The sequence below is a fragment of the Anguilla rostrata genome, chromosome 8, assembly GCF_018555375.3.
Source record: "Anguilla rostrata isolate EN2019 chromosome 8, ASM1855537v3, whole genome shotgun sequence".
NCBI classification, from domain to species: domain Eukaryota; kingdom Metazoa; phylum Chordata; class Actinopteri; order Anguilliformes; family Anguillidae; genus Anguilla; species Anguilla rostrata.
The window spans coordinates 36,389,050-36,408,512 of record NC_057940.1 but is presented as its reverse complement, the minus strand read 5'-3'; the positions used below and the strand labels follow the sequence as shown (position 1 = coordinate 36,408,512).

At 40.1% G+C, this 19,463-nt stretch overlaps 2 protein-coding genes across 4 annotated transcripts; one reads left to right on the top strand and one right to left on the bottom strand.

Moving 5' to 3' along the window:
- Window positions 1-776: 776 nt before the first annotated feature.
- Window positions 777-10,190, top strand: LOC135261575 (germ cell-specific gene 1-like protein). Of its 3 annotated transcripts, none has more exons than XM_064348044.1 (7): window positions 777-977; window positions 2,574-2,862; window positions 6,869-7,084; window positions 7,276-7,323; window positions 7,951-8,109; window positions 8,423-8,534; window positions 8,857-10,190. In XM_064348044.1, exons 2-7 carry the CDS (start codon window positions 2,670-2,672, stop codon window positions 9,278-9,280), a joined length of 1,152 nt encoding a protein of 383 aa, XP_064204114.1. In that variant the 5' UTR covers window positions 777-977; window positions 2,574-2,669; the 3' UTR covers window positions 9,281-10,190. The 3 variants fall into 3 exon arrangements, with proteins under 3 accessions (XP_064204114.1, XP_064204116.1, XP_064204115.1); XM_064348046.1 differs by having other exon boundaries at window positions 778-977; window positions 6,872-7,084; XM_064348045.1 differs by lacking the exon at window positions 777-977 and having other exon boundaries at window positions 2,234-2,862.
- A 2,265-nt stretch (window positions 10,191-12,455) lies between these two features.
- LOC135261577 (visinin-like) lies at window positions 12,456-19,125 on the bottom strand. Its single transcript, XM_064348047.1, has 4 exons — window positions 19,026-19,125; window positions 16,963-17,473; window positions 13,709-13,820; window positions 12,456-13,434 (listed from the first exon to the last, which is right to left on the bottom strand). Exons 2-4 carry the CDS (start codon window positions 17,341-17,343, stop codon window positions 13,349-13,351), a joined length of 579 nt encoding a protein of 192 aa, XP_064204117.1. The 5' UTR covers window positions 17,344-17,473; window positions 19,026-19,125; the 3' UTR covers window positions 12,456-13,348.
- Window positions 19,126-19,463: the final 338 nt, after the last annotated feature.

The window sequence follows — 19,463 nt, the reverse complement described above, 5'->3', positions numbered from 1 at the left end:
GTGGAAATCCCTGGGCTGAGAATGAGGTGTCCTCTCCCACCAGAAGACACTGCTCATCCCATAGACAGAATGTTTAACTGCAAGTCCAAAATGGACCTCAAAGCAGTAGAGAACAGAAACACACAGACAGGTATGTGTGTGCCTAGTTTGCTGGTGTGTTGTTATGATAATGTTATTATTGTTGTGTTAATTGTCACTGTTTTAGCATTATTCATTTATAAATCTGGAATTAAGGACTTTGACAAGAGTTTTTCTTTCCTCATACACAATTTTGGTCATTTGGTCAACTTTCCAAGCCGTCTGTGCTTTTTGCATTCATTAGTTAGTCGAGGTTAAGGATAAATGATTGAATCCAGGCCATATAGTAGCAACATTCTCAAACATCTCTACTCTGATTTTTCTGTTATAAAAACTCTCTGTCCCTCCATCCTTCCCTTCCTGTTTCTCCTTTTTGCAGTGTGAGAGATAGAGATAAGAGAAGGGAGCTAAATCGATGCAGTGGCGGACACACATTCTGCAAGTAGTATGTCAATACTGACACTGAGAAGACGGTCAGCATAGCGCATGACAAGTGTGAGGCATAACACTGCCCATGCACAGAGCGAGGAGAGCAGAGAGGGTTAATACGCAAACTTTAATTAAACTGCACTGGGCCAAGAGCAGGGTCATGGATTGGTTTGTAGTGACAGAGAGAGAAAGAGAGGGAGGGAGGGAGGGAGGGAGAGATGGAGATATGGAGCAAAAGGGAGAGAGCAAAAGTAACAGATGGACTTAGACGGATTAAGGGGAATCCGGGTGGGCTAGGGATGGAAATTCCCAAGAAAGCGAGGAATAGCAGCAAAAGAGGGAGACAAAAGAGACAGGTGGATGAAGTGATACAGGAGAGACGTGGAGAGGAAAATGTAAGAGAGAGGGATGTGAGAGAGTGATAGTGACAGAGAGAGAGACAGACATCCAGACAGAGCGAGCCATCGACGGTGAGTATGACTGATAGCAGTTTCTGCTTAATTTTGGGCTGACTGGAACAGAACGATGCTGAAGAAAATAGGAATGGGGGGGGAGGGGTGTTATTGGACATTCCTGAAATATACCCCAGAAACTGAGTGAAATTAATGTGAATGATGTGAAAGTGATATTGCATAAGCAGGGACAGAGACTGATAGAGACAAACTTGTGTAAAGATGGAAGAGAACGAGGGAACGAGTGAAAAAAAACATTATGAAGAGGGGCTGTGGTTGGATGTGATAACTGGGAGTTGGCCTTCAGTCCACTAGACCAAACAGTTGTGAAGGCATCATATTAATAAACGCAGTAAGAAAATTGGCATAGTGAGAAGGAAGAAAGACACTTGACCCGGCAGTGAACTGAACATAGCCAGGGGACATGGAAAGGACAGCTAGTCTTTATGAAGTGTTGGCAGCGTTTATCAATGAGTGTCAGTGACCTCACACTCCTTTGCTGCTGCTAAGGTTCTCCTGTACAAATAACATTGAACGTGATTTGTTCAGCAACCTCTGCTGCTTTATGGAATCTCTGCTACGATGTTGTATCTGATGAAAAGAATCATCTAGTGATGAATGGTGCTCTATTGATAGATAATCAATTGATAGCTCTATTGATTTAATTGTGCTCAATAATATCAAGTCAAATTAAATCAAATTGATAGCCATTTGACCCGTCAGATACTGTATATGACATTGTTAAACATTGAGTGGTCTGTTTATTTACAATTTAACTCCGGTGTGTAGTGCTGCAGTCTTACGATTTGTCTCGTCTATCAATCAAAATGAATGTTTTCGCTTTGTGGTTTTTTATTCTCCGTTTAGCGGACAGGCAGAGAGAGCGAGAGAGAAGCTGAACAAAGGGGATATATGGACACACCTAAGAAAGAGATTAAAATGGATTAATAGAGATTACGAGGAAAAAGAGAGGTAGATTGAGAGATGATCTAATAATTCCATCAAACAAATAATCACTCCTGGCAGGAGGGAGAGGGATCCAAGAAAGAATGTCTCAAGAGTCGAGCAAGACCTTAATTTATTTCATTTTAAATCTGGAAGAGAGGCTAGTTAACTGTGTAAGTAGACACATAACTATGGACGACATTTTCATGAATGAAGGCATTTATATATATATATATATATATATATATATATATATATATATATATATATATATATATCACATTTATAGTTATACTTCCTGTGATCATGCAATATAGTTGGTGTCCATTGCTTTAAATTCATCTTGAAAATAATTATTTCTTGTGATGGAGCTTCCCAATATTTGCGCAAACAGAAAAGACAATTCCTTGGTATCAGTGGCACCATAAGAGTAATGCCTCATATTTAAATGGTAGGGTACCTAAGTGGACCTACATAAATGGGAAAACGGAGAGACAGACGGGGGGCAGGCACATACTGTACTCAGAAATCAGGGAAGTGAGCTCCATCTGTTCCAGTTTTACCTTAAATCCTCAAAATTCATCTTTTTTTATCCCTGTGGCCTTCGACCTCCAGTTCATTGCCTTTACTCTACAGTTCCTGTCTGTTTCTCCCCCCTGCCTCCCACAGGCTTCTCAACCGTGCGTCCACCTCCCTCTCTGCCCCTGACCCTCCCTTTTTGCTATCGCTCCGTCGCACCGGCTCTCTCTCTCCCCCCCGTCGGCCATGTTGGAGCACATGTCCCGGCGCTCGCGCTCCCTGCTCTCCCTGTCCCTCACCTCCCTGGCTCTGGCGCTCTCCGTCCTGGCCTTCTGCACCTCCTACTGGTGCGAGGGGACCCACAAGGTGGTCAAACCGCTCTGCCTCTCCCCCGTCAAGATGAAGAAGTGCGGCTCCGGCAGCAGCCAGTCCTCCGCAGGTGAGGTGTCTGCGCTGCTTCCTTAATTACTCCTGCTTTTTAATTGGTCTCACCTGTGTTTATGACTCGCTGTTTGTTAGACTAACAGCAAGAGTTCTCCTACTTATGTGAGACTCACTGAGACTAACTCGTTACCACTCAAATTAATACTGTGTACCTAGTGAGTGCATTTTTTCAAGGGGTACATTTTGTCTTGGTCCTCTAAACAATGACAGATAATGTAAATGTAGCATGGGAATATAAATGATATGTCGCAAAAATACCAACACTTATGTTGACTGAATTGTGTATTTCTTTTAAACTGTTTGTCATATGAAGATTATAGTATTTTGGTCTTTGTGAAATGCAGTACAAATGCTACAGTGTTGGAGTAGCTGAAAGAATTGATTTTGTATTTTGTATAACCATATATCGTAAACGCTTTACTAACATAAAACATTCATTGTGCGATTGAACAAATAATGTAAATTTTCTCCTATTTAGCATCAGCATGTGTAATGTGTATTTCAAATTAACAGATAAAACGTCACCTTTATTCACAGCCATTCATCCATAACATGAGATAGCGTTAGACAGACTGGTGCAAGGCCTTTAGTACTGCAGGCATTAACTCAAACTGCTAGCCCAGAACACTAATCTTAATTACCGGTTGTACCATTTTATCTACTAGAGGATGGAACTCCCTACAATGAAAAACATTGTTTCAGCTCCTCATTTTGGAGTAGTATTTATTTTTTATAAGTTAATATAGACAGTGTTAAAAGCAGGATTGTTTCAATTTGTGGGTATACCATAGAGCAGGGGTGCTCACACTTTTTCAGCATGCGAGCTACTTATAAAATGACCAAGTCAAAATGATCTACCCACTACAAAAATGCGAAACATATATTTATTTACAAATATATTGAGGATTCTTTATATGTACAATGTATGTTGATGTACCTTGCATAACCGCATGAGCCAATATTACACAACACAACATAATTAACTATGTACATTTTTTTGTCATTACCTGAGTTTACTCTGATGACTTGCACTGAATTGAATCAGCCAGGGATACATAGTCCGGACAGTAGCTGCTGACAGCCAGCCTCAAGCACACTTCCAAATGTTCATCAGTCATGGTGGAACGGTACTTGGACTTAATGATCTTCATGTGGGAAAAGGCTGACTCACATAAATAAGTGGAGCCGAATAATGCAGTCAAGGAGGTAGCACATTTCCTCATGTTGGGGTACTTTACCTCTGTGAGTAAGTTCCAGAACTGTCCATGAGCTCTGGACTTCAGCTCAATGTCGGCTTGTAGTGTCAAAATCTCATCTTCCACTCCAGAAGAGTTCAGGTGAAACAGTGTTGCAATTTTTGATGCCAGTGAATCAACATCAGCATCTTCCCGAAAAGGATAGCACATGAATGTAGCGACTGGCTCGAGCAAAGAAAAGTCTTGAAAGCGTTTGTCAAACTCTGACAGACAATTGTCAATCTGCTCTGTGTAGCGTGCACTGTCAAGTTGCACACAGGCCTTCCCTTGCATCTCCAGCTCTGACACCAGGTTCTGGAAGTTTGCCAAATCATGGCGCTGCAGCTTTGAGGAGAGATGTTGCATCTTTCGTTTGAAAGCATTAACTGAGCTGATCATATTGACCACTGTTTTGTCTTTCCTTGCAGCTCTAGATTAAGGTCATTCAACATGTTTGTCAGATCGGTTAAAAATGCCAAGTCTAACAGCCACTGACCGTCATTTAGTTGCTTGTATTCTGCATGTCCAGCTACACGGAAAAACTCCTTAATCTCCGGACAGAGCTCTCGAAATCTTTGCAGGAATTTCCCTCGACTAAGCCATCTCACGTCAGTGTGTAGCAACAACTCAGAATGGTCGCAGTCAGCCTTCTCCAGATGTGCACGAAATAACCGTCTTTGAAGAGATCTGGCTCGAATAGAACAGGCGATCTTCGTTGCCACATCCATGATCTCTTTCATGTTGAGCATTTTAGCGCATAACGCTTGTTGGTGGATTATGCAATGGTAATTCAGGAAGTCTGGGAAAGCATCGTCCTGCTTGCACTTGGCAATGAATCCATTCACGCGGCCAACCATTGCGGGTGCTCCATCCGTAGTGATAGACACCAATTTGTACACCGGGAGCTGGGTTTTCTCGATAAAGTTTTTGAACGACTGAAATATGTCCTCTCCTCGCGTCTGTTCTTTCATGGGCAGTACTGTTAATAGCTCCTCTTTTGCAGTGATATCACTAAACACCATACAAATGAAAATGCACATCTGGGCCGTGTCACTCACGTCCGTAGATTCGTCCAACTGCAGTGAGAAACACTCGCAATCTCCGATGTCCTTCCACATTTGCTGGGTTAAATCCTCATCTATGGCTTCACAGCGCCGTGTAACTGTACTTCTTGACAGCTGGAGAGCTTTGATCGAAGATAATATTTCTGCCTTATTTTTAAAGTCCCGGAACAATGAGTCAGCTGCTTCAACGAATGCCTCTTTTACCATCTCTCCGTCTTGGAAGGACTTCTTGTTATTAACGATGATGTGACTCACCCGGAACGATGCTTCGGTGGCGGCTTTCGCTTTTGAAGTATGTTGTGCGAAAAATGACTGCTGTCCGGACAACTGGGATTTTAGTTCCTTCACCTTTCTCTTTCTCAGCTCGCTTTTCGGTGGGAAGTCGGTGTCGTATTTTCCATGAACAGTCCGAAAATGCCGCTTCACATTTCCCTTCTTTGGTATTGCGATGGTAGACTGGCAGATGAGGCAAACGCACTTCGAAAATGTCATCGTGAAAAAAAAGTCCTCCTCCCATTCTGTATGAAAGTGATAAGTTTTTGTCTTCTTACTTGGTCCAGCTCCCCCACTCATTTTTATATGCTTTCTTAAGTGTAAGAGAAAAACCCGAGGGCTAAAAATTGGAGGTAACTTGCTGACTAGCTTGTTAGTTTTGCTGCACTCGGATATAAGTCAACGTCCTTACCTTAGCTATCTATCGATACTTGATATACTACTAAGCTAGCTAGCTTGTGAAAATTCAGTCTCCCAAAGAGAGCGCGTAGCATGGGGGTAGCTATGGTAACGGGGCACGGTCTGTCAATCATAGCTAACTGACAGTTCTCATTACCACGCCCAGACGGTTCGGGTGAATTTTTATAGTGGGAAATTTAGGCTTAGAAAAATATGTTTTAAAGTACATTGAAATGACTGAAGAATAAAAAAATTGCGCACATTTCTTTTGTTGTTGCCTAAAGACAACTGGGAAGAGTCACGTTCAACCACCATGGTACTCCTTTAATGTCATGCGATCTACCAATACTACCTTTGCGATCGACTGGTAGATCGCGATCGACGTATTGAGCACCCCTGCCATAGAGGGTACATAGTGAACAGCCAATCACTTTTGAGCTTTACTTTTAAGTGTAAATTGTTCTTAAAATATTCATGAATACCCAAACAATGTTTTGCTCACTTAACATCTCTGCTGTCAGATATGTACAGCTCTACAGTCACATGTTAAGACTAATGTAAACTTTCTAATTTATATAAAACAAGACCTTGAACAAAACATCTAAATATTACACAAAAACACTTTTAATTGATGAATAATTTGTTTTGTTTGACACCAAATGTGATTTGGCATTATGTTTTTTTGTTTGTTTTTTTAAATTTGGGTCATCATGTCCCCCTATTGTAATCTAATATTTGTAGGAGGCAGGGATGGATTATTCCAGACTAAGCCTCTTCATAGTCTTTCCCTAAGAGTGCTCTTGACGTTCTGATTAAGGATTATGGATCCTCAATATCAACAAGGAAAAGGGCAGATAAGGTCATTTGGAAATCATTTGGAAAAGATGATGTCAATGATGTTGGATTTACACTGAAATAGTGTGCGCTTCGAACAACAGCATACAGTATTTTAACCATTTCACAAAGGAAACTGTGCAGACTTAGACTAAGACTAAGAAAGACTAAGTCCTGTCTGTCATTTTCTTTTCAGAAGGTCCTACTCCTCCCTCCAAGAAAGAGTCCTCCTCCCCATCTCCTGCCGTGTCTAACAGGACAGTCTCACAAAAGAAAAGGGAGGAGCTGGCTAGGATTCGTCAAAGGCAACAGGCCAATGCAGTGCATTACATCTGGGAGACCGGAGAAGACAAATACATGCTTCGATACTTTCACACCGGGTTCTGGCAGTCTTGTGAAAAACATAATGACGGTGAGAGGAAGAAGAGGGAATGAAAAAGAAGGGGGGATGTGAGGGAAAAAGTAAGGTGAAAGTCATGGCAGAAAGACTGGGGAAGAGGGTTGAAAAGAACCCTTTCATGACAGAGGATGTCAGTGGCCAATCCATTTAGGCAAATTTTGAACTGAATTGAAGTTCTCTCAACGTCTGTTCTTGTTCCCTAGGTGAGAAGTGTCGGAGCTTCATTGAGCTGACCCCTGGAGAAACTCAAGGTAAATTATTTGGCAATGTGAGATGGTGCAAAGTGAAGCTACCTTTCAGGGCAGGGAATTTGATAGGAAAACACCAACAAACTGTAAGTGTCTGTTAGGAATGGGTGGCCTAAAGAGGAGTTCCTTCCTCTAATGCTGGAGGGCTGCTTTTGGATGAGGTTTAAGACCATGCAGTGGAAACGTTCTTCAAGACAGGCTGTGGATTTATATATAGGTAACAGTAATACAAGCAAGCAACACCTGGGCTAATGAGTAGTCCGCATCAGCTGTACCTGCCTACTGGTGTACATGGTGCTGTCCATGGTCCTGGAGGCCTCCCTGCTTTTAGGAGACATCAGGAAGTACTCACAGTACCCAAAGGAGAACAGCCATCCCGGATCCTCCACTAATTCTCTTGGGATCACAAGCAATAAATCATGCTGGTAATCTTTGACCCGGAGGTCTCCACTGGAGATCTATGGATCTTACCACAGCTTATGTTGTCAATCACTATATCCATATATTTACTGTGTGATGCACTAAAACTTATTTTCACTGTCAGCCTTCATATTGATGTTTGTGGTAATGTGGTACTCTTGAGGCTAACACGTTACGTCAGTACTCAGTTCCACTGTCTGTCTCTCTCAGGGGTGCTGTGGCTGTCTGTGGTGTCTGAGTTCATGTACATTAGCCTTCTTGCGATGGGCTTTCTGCTGATGTGGGTGGAGGTGTTGTGTGCATGCGCCCACAAGGAGATGTACGCCCTCAAAATCAATGCCTTCGCTGCCATCTGCACTGTCCTGTCTGGTGAGCTTGCTTGCTTCTCATCCCTTCGTAAATGTAAAATGTACATTTTGGTGAAGAGGCAGTGTCATTTTTCAGCGTTGTGACATGCTGATACTGCAGTCAACACTTTTCATATCCAGTATGGCTTTAATTTTACTTTTTATAACAACGTGCATCCACGTTGCATCCATCTTGCATTTTCGTGAGGTACTTCATGCAGGCCTATTTTCTTTCTGTTATGATGAACACCAGTGATATCCACCATTTTTAAATGAGCAGCTGGCTGGTTCAGTGATGCTAATACTATCCTAACATTCTTCTCATTCTGTTGCAGGAATGATGGGAATGGTAGCGCACATGATGTACACCACAGTGTTCCAGATGACCGTGAGCGTAGGGCCCAAAGACTGGAGGCCCCAAACCTGGGACTACGGGTGGTCATTTGCGTGGGTGTTCAGTTAATAAGCATTCTTAAGTATAACACACACTAGGGTCACTGCTGAAGCTGAATCAGTCATATTCTATGCATGTTATAAATATTCGTTCAGGGCCATGGCCAAGGATGATACCATGACAATGGATATGAATGTCTATAATCTTCTTGAATGTTAATTAACTGTAATATAGAACTGAAGTTATGTTGAAGTTGGTAAAAACTTGATTGTGCAAATGGCTTTGATGAGACAAAGAGCATCTAAGAGTTCTGTTTGGGATTAACTGGGTGGCATTTCACTGTGACCCATTGTGACCACTTTTGCCCTGCCACAGTTTGGCTTGGATCTCCTTCAGCTGCTGCATGGCGGCCGCTGTCTTCACCCTCAACTCCTACACTAAAACCGTCATCGAGATGAAGCACAGGCAGAGGCTGCGATTGGAGGAGGCCCGCGCCAGCCACGCCCCTTCCTATGATGAGGTGGTGCCAGGGGGCGGCGTCTACTCGGTGAGCGGCCTGATGCAGTGCCAGGCCGGCCTGATTGACAAGGCGTGGGCCGCGGATGGAGTGGGAGAGGCGCCCACCCTCATGCTGGTCGGGGGCTGCGGGGCGGAGGGATGCGTGGACTGCGAGAGAGAGCTGGAGGAAATGGAGGACACCATGGAGAGGGACACAGAGAGGGAGGAGGGGTTCTCTGTGTCCAGAGAGGAGGACGGTGGGGCGGACGAAGTCCAGGAGGACATGGATGCCTTCTGCTAACAGATTTTTTGACTAAAGGGGAAGAAGACAATAGAAAGAAGACTGGGATTAAGATGGAGGGAATAAATTTGGGGTGTGTCAATGAAGGAAAGAGGATCATAGTTCATTATTGGGCTGAACATGACAGTTTTATCAGAGACTGATAAGTAATGACAACATTTACTTTTAACAATATTTTTTTCAGCTGAGATGGGAAATAGATACTTCCTCACCCTGTTAGGGGCAACAGGTTTCTTAATTGCTTAAAGAGGAAACGTTGTCTCAGTTGTGTTTCCCACAAAAAATATTTTTGATTATTATTATTTGTTTTTATGCTTATTCTTAATATTTGTGTCATTATTACTATGATCATCATCACCACTATTATGCTGAGAAAGTGCTGTCTCAGTATTTTCCACATATCATCAACACTGCTTCATTTCTGAGGTGCATTGCCTGAGAAACCCAGTGGATCTATACTTTACCATTACCTTTTATGAGCCTTTAGACTACACTGTGGGCTGTGGTATGGTACATATAGTAAGACCTGGACTGAAAAAAGGACATATGGCCCAAATCTTTCTTGTAACACGTAATCAAGTTGTGCTATGAAAGGTATTCTTCCCTATAAACTTCCTCTCAATTTGCTTTTATTATTAGAAGAATCCCCCACTAAAGGTCTGTGATTTGATATGCATTGTTTTGTGCTGTGTGTAGCAGGTGCTGTGTTTACAGTGTCCCTGTGCTTGAAATGGTTAGTGATTGACGTCTACCTTCTGAAATCCAGTATGCGTCATTGGCCAATTTACAGACCAATCAGGTGATGGTAATATATATCTGTCTTATAGGAACACAGAAAGGAGACATAGAAAGGAGAGCAGCGTGCTTGAAACACTGATATTGGTTATCAAGCAATGAGGCTATTGCTGTGTTCTTTCATAATTACATATAAGGAAATGCTATTTGGGGCATGTTTTTAGGTGTTACCATGTCTAATGGAGAATCTTATCAATCACTAAATACTGGTATATGCATTTCTATCAGGTTGACCAGTGTGCTAGCTTTTCAGAAACCATGCAAATTGGAAATGAAGAAGGTCGAAGGAATGGGCCTATTTAAATTTTTACATTGCATTCAATTTTGTTTTATCGCTGGTAAACCTGTCATTGTCCTAATTATTGCAGTGATCATCACTGAATTGGTGAGATTATAAATAAACATGTCCCTGTCTTTTTGGGCTTTTAATTGTGCACTGTTTTGTTTTACGAATTTACTCTTTTGCTTTTGTTGCTATGGTATTTTAAAATTCCTGCATTAGCATAAATTTCCTATGCAGTTAAATATTGAGAACTAATATGTGAATTGCTGAAAACATTCACATTTGGATCAACACACAGAGATGGAAAGATTACTGAGAGAGAGATTTTGAGAGGTCAACTCACAGCTGCTCTCATATGTTGTACAGAAGATTATGTCTGTAATCCCAAATTAGAAGAGAGAGAGAGAGAGAGAGAGAGAGAGAGGATTTCAGGCAGAAGAATTACACATTCAAAAGAAGGTACAAAAGAGAAGTGAGACAGTTAGTTTGGATGTCACATTAACTGTAGAAATAGAACCTCTCCGTACATCAGTAGTGACTGTAGAGGTAAATACTGTTAACTGTGACTGTGTGGTATTATCCCAGAGTCTGTGTACCTATTATCAAGAATAAGCAATGTCTCAGCCATATGTCCTGTAAGCATACAAGCATAGTTATAGCAATACTTATAAGAACGCAGAAGGAAAAACTTAAAACCTGAAACAAATTTATTTACTCCGTCATAATAATAACAATAACACAAAAAAATCAATCATGGAGGAATCTTTATTCCAGTATAATTGTTGTTTGTCAAAAAAAAAAAATGCAAAAAACAACCACAAACAAAGACGACCACAAAGAACCAATAGCATAATGCTTACACAATGCCAATATATTTCCCTTCATTTAATATATAGACATATATGAAATGGAGGGAGATTTCTCTTAGCCACTTAATTGAATCCTCAATAGGAGATCCACCGTGTTTTTGTTGTTGGAATGTACTTTAATGAACCAGGTAGTCCAATTTCATTAGCCAGACTCTGTTAACTTAAATAGTTAAGCTTTAAGTACAATGAATTAGTGAAAGAAGATTTAAGAAAATTGAAATGGAGCTGTGCCCTTCAGAGATATGAGGTACTTATTACTAAACCAGTGTTGGGACACGACTGTCAACCAGATTAAAATGGCAGAATCAGAGGGAAGGTTCTGTAAGGTTTTTGGGTGGTATATATAAAGCTTTGCATTGGTCAGGGCTGCATAACTGTTCTTACAGGGTACAATGATAGGCGGTTACATTCCCTGTGGCTTTGGTGCAATGCAATCTAGATCTGCATTCTGTTGTTTAAATTCAAGATCTTTGTTTTATGAACAATATTATTTATTCATTTTAATACGCAGATCTCTTAACAATGAAAAGGATGTGCTGTTGTGAAGGGCTAATCCAAAATCAGTAAGAGCAAACATTTCTCCTAGTTCACCATAAAAATAAATGCATACACAAAAATAGCCGTTGCTGAAATTGTATTATTCAAAGTGTGATCTCTAATCCACTTAAGTGTTCCCTAAATTATGTAGATAATAATATTAAAGTGATGCATTGTTCACAGCACAAACTACCTACTCTGATTCTATGCAATTTTAGGCATACAAGTGGTTTTGTTTTTAATAGTTATTATTAGGTAGCTAGCTTCAGAGAATTTTCAGCTAGCTAAGCAAATTTAATACACATATTTTACTAAGAAACTACAGAAATAAAATTTCCCTCATTTGTTTAATATTGTGCTCTCTCAACTTGTCATTTGTGTTCTGTGCCCACTAGCACAGAATTAGGCAGAATTCGGGCCAGTACAGTGGTATTTAAACCAGCCCAGCCCCTGTTGAGTAGCGTAACTGTCCCAGGTGTATGTTAGCTGAGTAGGAACTGGAGTCTTATCAGACAAAACATTGTTTATAATTTCTAGCTGGAAATGTGTTCATATTTTTGTCATACATATGTTATGCCTTCTTTCTTTTTTTGCTGGTTTTCAAGGGCTACAAGCATAACTTAGCAAACCAAGGTTGTTCATAATGCTCCAGTCTGGGTACAATCATTGTCAGAAAAAATGGAATTCTCAGTAACAGCAAAAGAACCATTTATTTTTATATTATCAACACAAAAAACTGTTGATTTTTTATGATTTTTTATTTATCTTTTTCCATGACATGTATGTAATGGATATGGACTCTAGACTTTAGAACAGGGGTTCCTAATCGTATATGAAAGGGGCCGGTGTGGGTGCAGGTTTTGTTTCATGCCAGCACTAAGACCGCCGATTCATCCAATTACCTAATCGTGGTTTTCAGTTAAAACCTTGATAAGCAGAATCGGTTTCTTAGAGCTGGGTTAAGTAAAAAACCTGCACCCACACCGGCCTTTTTCAGATAAGACTGGGGAACCCTACTTTAGAATGAGAAGTTCAATGATATCTCAAGGGTGACAAGGGGGAACGTTGTGTCTGTATATTTATGAAGCCTCATCCAAGCTCAAGGGAACATTACATTAACCCTCAGCATTCCCCTCAACATGACCCTGTTCAGTGTAATGAAAATATGTTTATAAAATTCTGCAAACAGTATAAAACATTTTGTTAATATAAATGTAATAGTTTGAATAAAGTTAACGGAATGTTTACAACTAGCCTAAAAGATTAATGGTGCAAAAAATAAAATTCAATATTATTTAACTGTTCTCTGCTTTTGTTTTCTGTATATCTTTTCAGTTGGATTTCTGACACCTTCTTTTCAAACAGATCCCCCAAATAGAAACCAATTCCCTATTAGAAATTTCTGCATTACACACAGTTAAGCTGTCAGTGTTAAACTGATGCTGATAGAGAACATTGTATTCTGTATCTGTACCATTTTAGACTCAAAAACCATGTTAGAAATGAATTAACACCGAGCCTTCTACTGTGCATATGTTTACTGTGTAATACTGATGCAGACTTTGGGGGCAGAAAAAGAAGACATCACTTGTCAGGAGAATACTGTATGAGACGAAGGGCGTTCTCATTCTCTAGAACGCCTTTGATAAACTCTCCTTCTGCCAATCGTTCTGAAAGAGACACAGGAGAAGGGGGGGCGTGGTTAATGACATGCTAACTGGCATCATTCAACAAATCTGAGGAAACGTGGCACATGCAATATGTTTCACACTGCTACAACTGCACTATTCATCATGTTTGGTTCAATACATACATGCATTGTTCTGATGGAGTTCCGTAATAACCATCTTTTATGACACCTTTCCCAGAGATAAGCTGAGCTCAGGCACCAAAATTGTGCAGTACTAAACATGAACACTGGGGGAGCTTGTGTTCAGCTCTTACCGTTGTCCCTTTTTTCAAAGTAGCTCCACAGTTTGTTGGCCCTCTTCTCAGCAGTGTTCTCGTCACTCGGTAGCTGTAACTGTTTTTCCTTGGGGATCAACTTAAAAATCGCCTAGAGAGGGAAATACAAGAACAGATGAAACAAAGAATGGTGCAATTAGAATCATCCCTGCGAATGAGTCACTGGATGGTTTTCTTTTGGTATCCACATTAAACACCCTCTTCCTCCTCCCCTGACTGAATGATTTAATACTGGTTTTGAGGACATCTTTTTCTTTTTTTTAATCCGCCCATTCTACCTCGAAAGTATCTGGGGCATTCTATTTTTTTCCTGTTGTTCTTCAAAGGTCTTAATTGGATGGACGGTCAGAGGAGTCTAGAACATATGATGCCAGCATCTGGTTATGCAACTAACTGCCAGATGGAAGGAGATGCATCTGTGGCAGTGGCGAATTGAAAAGCTGCTGCTTTACCCACACTGCCTCACTGTTCCACCGCTAGAGAATCTATTGATGTGAACCTCCTCAGAATAAATGGCTCCTGCCCAGTGTCTCAGCACAATCATTTTTGATCAGTGCTTGTCAGAAAAAATACCCCACTCCTCTCCACACCCACCAAAATGACATGGAAACTGAAATTATGAATGAATGATTGGAATAATGAATAATGAATCCATACTAAATGAGATGCCACTTAAATATGTTCCTTTTCCATCTATTACTCTTGGGAATACAATAGACAGTAAGTTTCAGCATATGGCACTGGCTTTATATTGAGAAGGAGTTATACTGCTGTAACAATATGATGATTACATGATTACGTGAAACAAAGTGTTGTTTTGTGATTATGATGGTTATCTAAATAACCCTTGCATGCCCTGTGTCCTGGTGCCTTGAACTAATCCCTTAATCTTACCCAAACCACAAATGAAGCCAAGCCCTATATATATCACGTGATCCATGTAGGAATTACACCCTTTCAATAGACCCCCCCCCCCCCCCATTTTGGGGACCATTTGTTTTGGACAAAGTCATTTGATGACTGCCTGAAGTGTGTGACCCATAGGCATCACTTGGCATTCATCATTGCTGGATAAGACTCTGCCGTTGTACCCTTGAGCAAGGTACTTAACCTGCATTGCTTCAGTATATATCCAGCTGTATAAATGGATACAATGTAAAATGCTATGTAAAAAGTTGTGTTTTAATGCATTTGGTTTCATGTAAGCAGAAAAGATGTTTCTGTACACTATAGAATTCGTCCTGCTGCCGCTGTCAGCAGTCACGCCATCATGAAGACAAGTGAGCCAGTTTCAGTAGCAGCCATACATGGCCAAGCCATAACACTACCTCCACCATGTTTCACCGATAGGGGGGGGGGGAGGTTTTGGACCATGAGCAGTTGCTTTCTATATCCACACATTCCTCTATCCATTACTTTGCCAACTCGAACCTGGCCATTCTATTCCTGAGGCTTGCCAGTGGTTTGCATCTTGTAGTAAATGTGCTGAGGACATACTGGCGTAGTCTTTTCATGGTAATCATTGACTCATCTATATCTACATCCTGGAGAACCTTCCTGGAGATCTGTTCTACAGATTTTCTTCACAATTGAAAGTATTCTTCAGTCATCCACTACAGTGGTCTTCTGTGGTCTACCAGGCTGTTGCTGAGCTCACCAGTGCATTATTGCTTCCTAACAACAAATAAAACAGTTTATTTTCATATACTCAATGTTTTAGCTATGTCTGATGTTTTTGTCCCCCTAAATGGGGGGGGGGGGTGCTATGTATAAAAAGGGTGTAATTCCAACACGGTTCACCTGATATCAATGTAAATGCACTTTAATCTCGTGTTCATTGTCACATTTCAAATCCAATGTGCTGAAGTACAGAGGCAAAACAAAAACAAAATTGTGTCACTGTTCAAAAATGTATGTACTGCACTATATGAAAAACCAATGTATCCTCATGACTAACACACCAGTTCACACAAAATTAGTCTCATATAATTTTGGTCTGACCCTTTGCCCTCTATCTGCAATAAAATCACAGCTTTACTTATTACTTCACATAACATGCATGGTTCTGAACTTGCCAAATGCAACAAATATAACAAATATAACAATATTCTGTGCAGTAAATATATCTTCCTCCAGTTCTAATGGTATATTGCAAACAACATGGCTACCACAAGCCATTTAAATGTAACAATATATGATATTTAGCCAATTTTACAAATCCTCTTGTGAACTGCTGAAATCATTTTTGCCACCAATAATTTGTGAACCATGAATAAACATTAAAATATCTATACACCTGGAAGGAGAACGACCATTTTCAGTCAATATGTTTCATGTTATGGGTGCTGCACTGGAAATTGGGCTGCTGTTTGAACATTTTAATCATATAAAGTTGAAACGTTTGGATTCCACGGTGCATGAGGTTTGGAATGTAAAATACAGAAAATTTGATTTGATACCAAAATTGCAAATCTGACAGAAGAAAATGGCTTATCACTATCACGTGAAAGTACGGTTTAGTCAAGTGAAAAAAAATGTTGATGAATGATATGGTCGCTATTTTCTGTAAAATTCATAATTTAGCAAATTTACATGTAATTGCTAATAATAAATGCAGCTGTCCGTTCAAAACTAAATGACCAGTGGTAGACATTAAGATACTAACAATTAACATCATAATAATTAAGTATCACACATTCAGAGATATAATTTTTCTTCTAGCCTCTGCGTAGTTTTAAAGCATATCGCACCAACAAAACCTTATAGTCTAAATCTTGCATTCCATTGTTTAAACTTATAGTCAAAATCTTGCATTCCATTGTTTACCCCCAAAACCTCGTAGTTTCAGGTGGCTTACTTCTCTTCATCTCTTTTTATAAGATAATTGATGGAGTGACCCATGTTATGGTGTCTGTCTTACCAACATTGGCATACATCCCATGCAGCAGGCCAAGGCACATTTTAGGGGCAAGGCATTCTAATCCCATTGTATCTATATTCGGTTCACTCTATAATTTGCAGGGCTATACTATATTTGTCCCACTGTTATCGCCTTAACCGAAGTGCTGACTATTTTTGTGTAGGCCTACATCCCATTTTAGGCACATTGCAGGCCTAACCAAAGGTACTTATGAGCTATCTGATCATCTATGTTCTGTTTTGTAGTTTCCTCCTTTACGACCCAGTTTTTCCCTTTACCCTCGTTTTATTACATTCGTGCATTTAGGACTCACTTGACAGATCTCGGTCACTTCCGACTTTGTGATGTATCCATTCTTGTCCACGTCAAAAAGCGAAAAAGCCCATTCCAGTTTGTGCGCCATTTTACCAGTGGAGGTCATATGCAGTGCGATGATATATTCCTTGAAGTCCAGTGTGCCGTCATCATTGGTATCAAAGGAGCGAAAGACGTGTTGAGCATACGTTTTGGCATCGCTGTCGGGAAAGAAGCGCGCGTAGATCTTCTCAAACTCTTCAGACGTGATTCGTCCCGAGGGGCATTGTTGTTGGAAGTTCTCATACCACTGCGAGAGCTCACTTTCTGTGAACTTCGTGTGGAGCTTCAGCTCATCCAAGATCTCTTTGGAGACAGCGCCACTCCTCGCGTTCCCCATCTTCTCTGACAGGTGGGAAGAGCGTAGTGAATGAAAGCTTCTGTCCTCAACAACTTGCTTCTCCGCGTCGGTTGAAGCCCTTAAATTTGAGGTGTGCTTCCTCTCTCTTCTGCCTTTCCCCCCAAAGACCCTGAAAATAACAGCAAAATATATAAATGGATCTGGATAAGCTCGTTTTAACGTAATCGTGTGAGTTACTGCTAAAACACACTTCAGCAATGTTCTTTGTTTAAGTATGAAATGTGGAAAACATCGGCCCACAACAATAAAAATAGCACGAATGACATGACACATTATGTAGCCCCCACAGACAGTATGCTTACTAACGACTTGCCATATTGCCATAATTTGGGCTTAATTTAGGCTAGGCTATATGAGGTATTACTTTCAGCCACACTTTGTGTGAAAAGGAGGACAGCATGTACGTTTTATTATATTTAGAAATAACTTCTATATTCCCCCCTCTTTTTGCAATGTGTGGATAGTTTTTTTTTAAAATGATGTATTTATTTTTATATCCCAGCCACGTCTATTTTTCCTTGCGTCTAGTAAAAAGAAGTTGCACTAGACCACCCCATCACTTCAGGCACGTCATACATACATACTGTATCTAGAGGACATCATTTGAGGAATTACTGAAATGTAATTTAGAAATGAGTTACTCAAAACTGACTAGTTATTATTCAAACCCATCAATATTACAGGCAAACTGGATTAACCCCTTTGCATTAAGAAACTGAGACAATTCAACATTTTGTTCTTTTTAATTTAACTGTATATGATAGTTATTTTTAATAAAATATATGTGTGTATATATCCCTGGATAAGTATGCTACTGAAAATAAGTGCTAAGAAGTTCTTAAATAATTATTAAAGGCAAAGGTTTGGCTATTAGTTATATTACAATGTGTGAGTCAATGTTCTAATTCTCTACCTCCCTCTAGTGAATTATTTGTGAAAGGCTATCTCACTTGTGGAAGAGAAATAACATCTATTTCGATTTCTTTGTCAGGATTAGCACAAAATAGGTGGAGCTGCAAAGTAGGCTTACTCTTAGTAGTCTTAAATTCCCCAGGTTTTTTTTGTGTCCATGGCACAGAAAAAAAAATTTCTCTGTTGCTTAAAGTTCCTTTCTTTAAAAAAACACTTACTCAGTAGAAAGAAACAAACAGATAAAATGAACAGGATCAACAGAGCTAAACTTAAATCAAATGAATATAGAATGGAAAAGAATATCATTTCCATTTTTGCAGCTTTAAAGACTATACAATACATTGCAGTTGACGTTCAGACTTCTCATTAACCTCTTAGGTGAGGGCTAGCAGAGATCCCCAGAAACATTAAGAATGCATCTACAACTGCTGATTGTGATTAAGGTTTTTTATATATACAGTATAGATGAAACAATTCTCAGAGATAAGCAGCTGAAATATTATGTCAATATGAGTGCAAAAACAGCTATATGTGGTCCTAGTAGTTCCAGAAGCTTAGGGGGAGATCTTGAACGTTTATCTACTTTCATAGAATGATAAAGAAAACAAGCACATAAAGACAGTAAAGGACTTCACTTATCTAGAGACAAAGTTTAGCTAAGAGGACGATAGGGACAGAACACACAGAAGAGAGATCAAGAAAGGAGAAATTTCAGCAAAAGGAAATTAAAAAGCTCATGTCGGTCCTACCTGTATGGCGTCCCAGGAGACAAACTGGCAAATGAATTGGCAATACAGTGCAAGAGGGGGAGAGGAGGGGATTTCTCCGTTTGAATTCAGCTCTAAGTCAATTATCCTGGATTTTGAGTGGCTCAGCCTTGATGGACTGAACTAAACATGTTGTCACATCTTTCTATTTCTTTGCTATGGCTCTCCTATTTATATTTACATGTGATAATGTGTAATATATGCTTTTATCAATTTTCCCTGTTATCTGTATCTATATATCTGTCTTTTTAAATTGGGCCACTGTCTCCTCTTCCTGTATCATACATTCAAATACATGCATACACTCACACACGCACACACACACACACACACACACACACACACACACACACACACGTTTGTATTGCTCTACTTGTGAGGACTTCCTATTGACTTGCATTCATTCCGTAACCTCAAACC

Bases quoted from the DNA above. Each gene is read 5' to 3' on its own strand.
- LOC135261575 (XM_064348044.1), top strand. From the start codon at position 2,670: ATGTTGGAGCACATGTCCCGGCGCTCGCGCTCCCTGCTCTCCCTGTCC. The intron at 7,085-7,275 runs GTGAGAGGAAGA...CTTGTTCCCTAG, and splicing joins TTGTGAAAAACATAATGACG to GTGAGAAGTGTCGGAGCTTC. The intron at 8,535-8,856 runs GTGGGTGTTCAG...GCCCTGCCACAG, and splicing joins GACTACGGGTGGTCATTTGC to TTTGGCTTGGATCTCCTTCA.
- LOC135261577 (XM_064348047.1), bottom strand. From the start codon at position 17,343: ATGGGGAACGCGAGGAGTGGCGCTGTCTCCAAAGAGATCTTGGATGAG. The intron at 13,821-16,962 runs GTGAGTCCTAAA...TTCCCTCTCTAG, and splicing joins AAGTGACCGAGATCTGTCAA to GCGATTTTTAAGTTGATCCC. The intron at 13,435-13,708 runs GTAAGAGCTGAA...TGTCTCTTTCAG, and splicing joins CTTTGAAAAAAGGGACAACG to AACGATTGGCAGAAGGAGAG.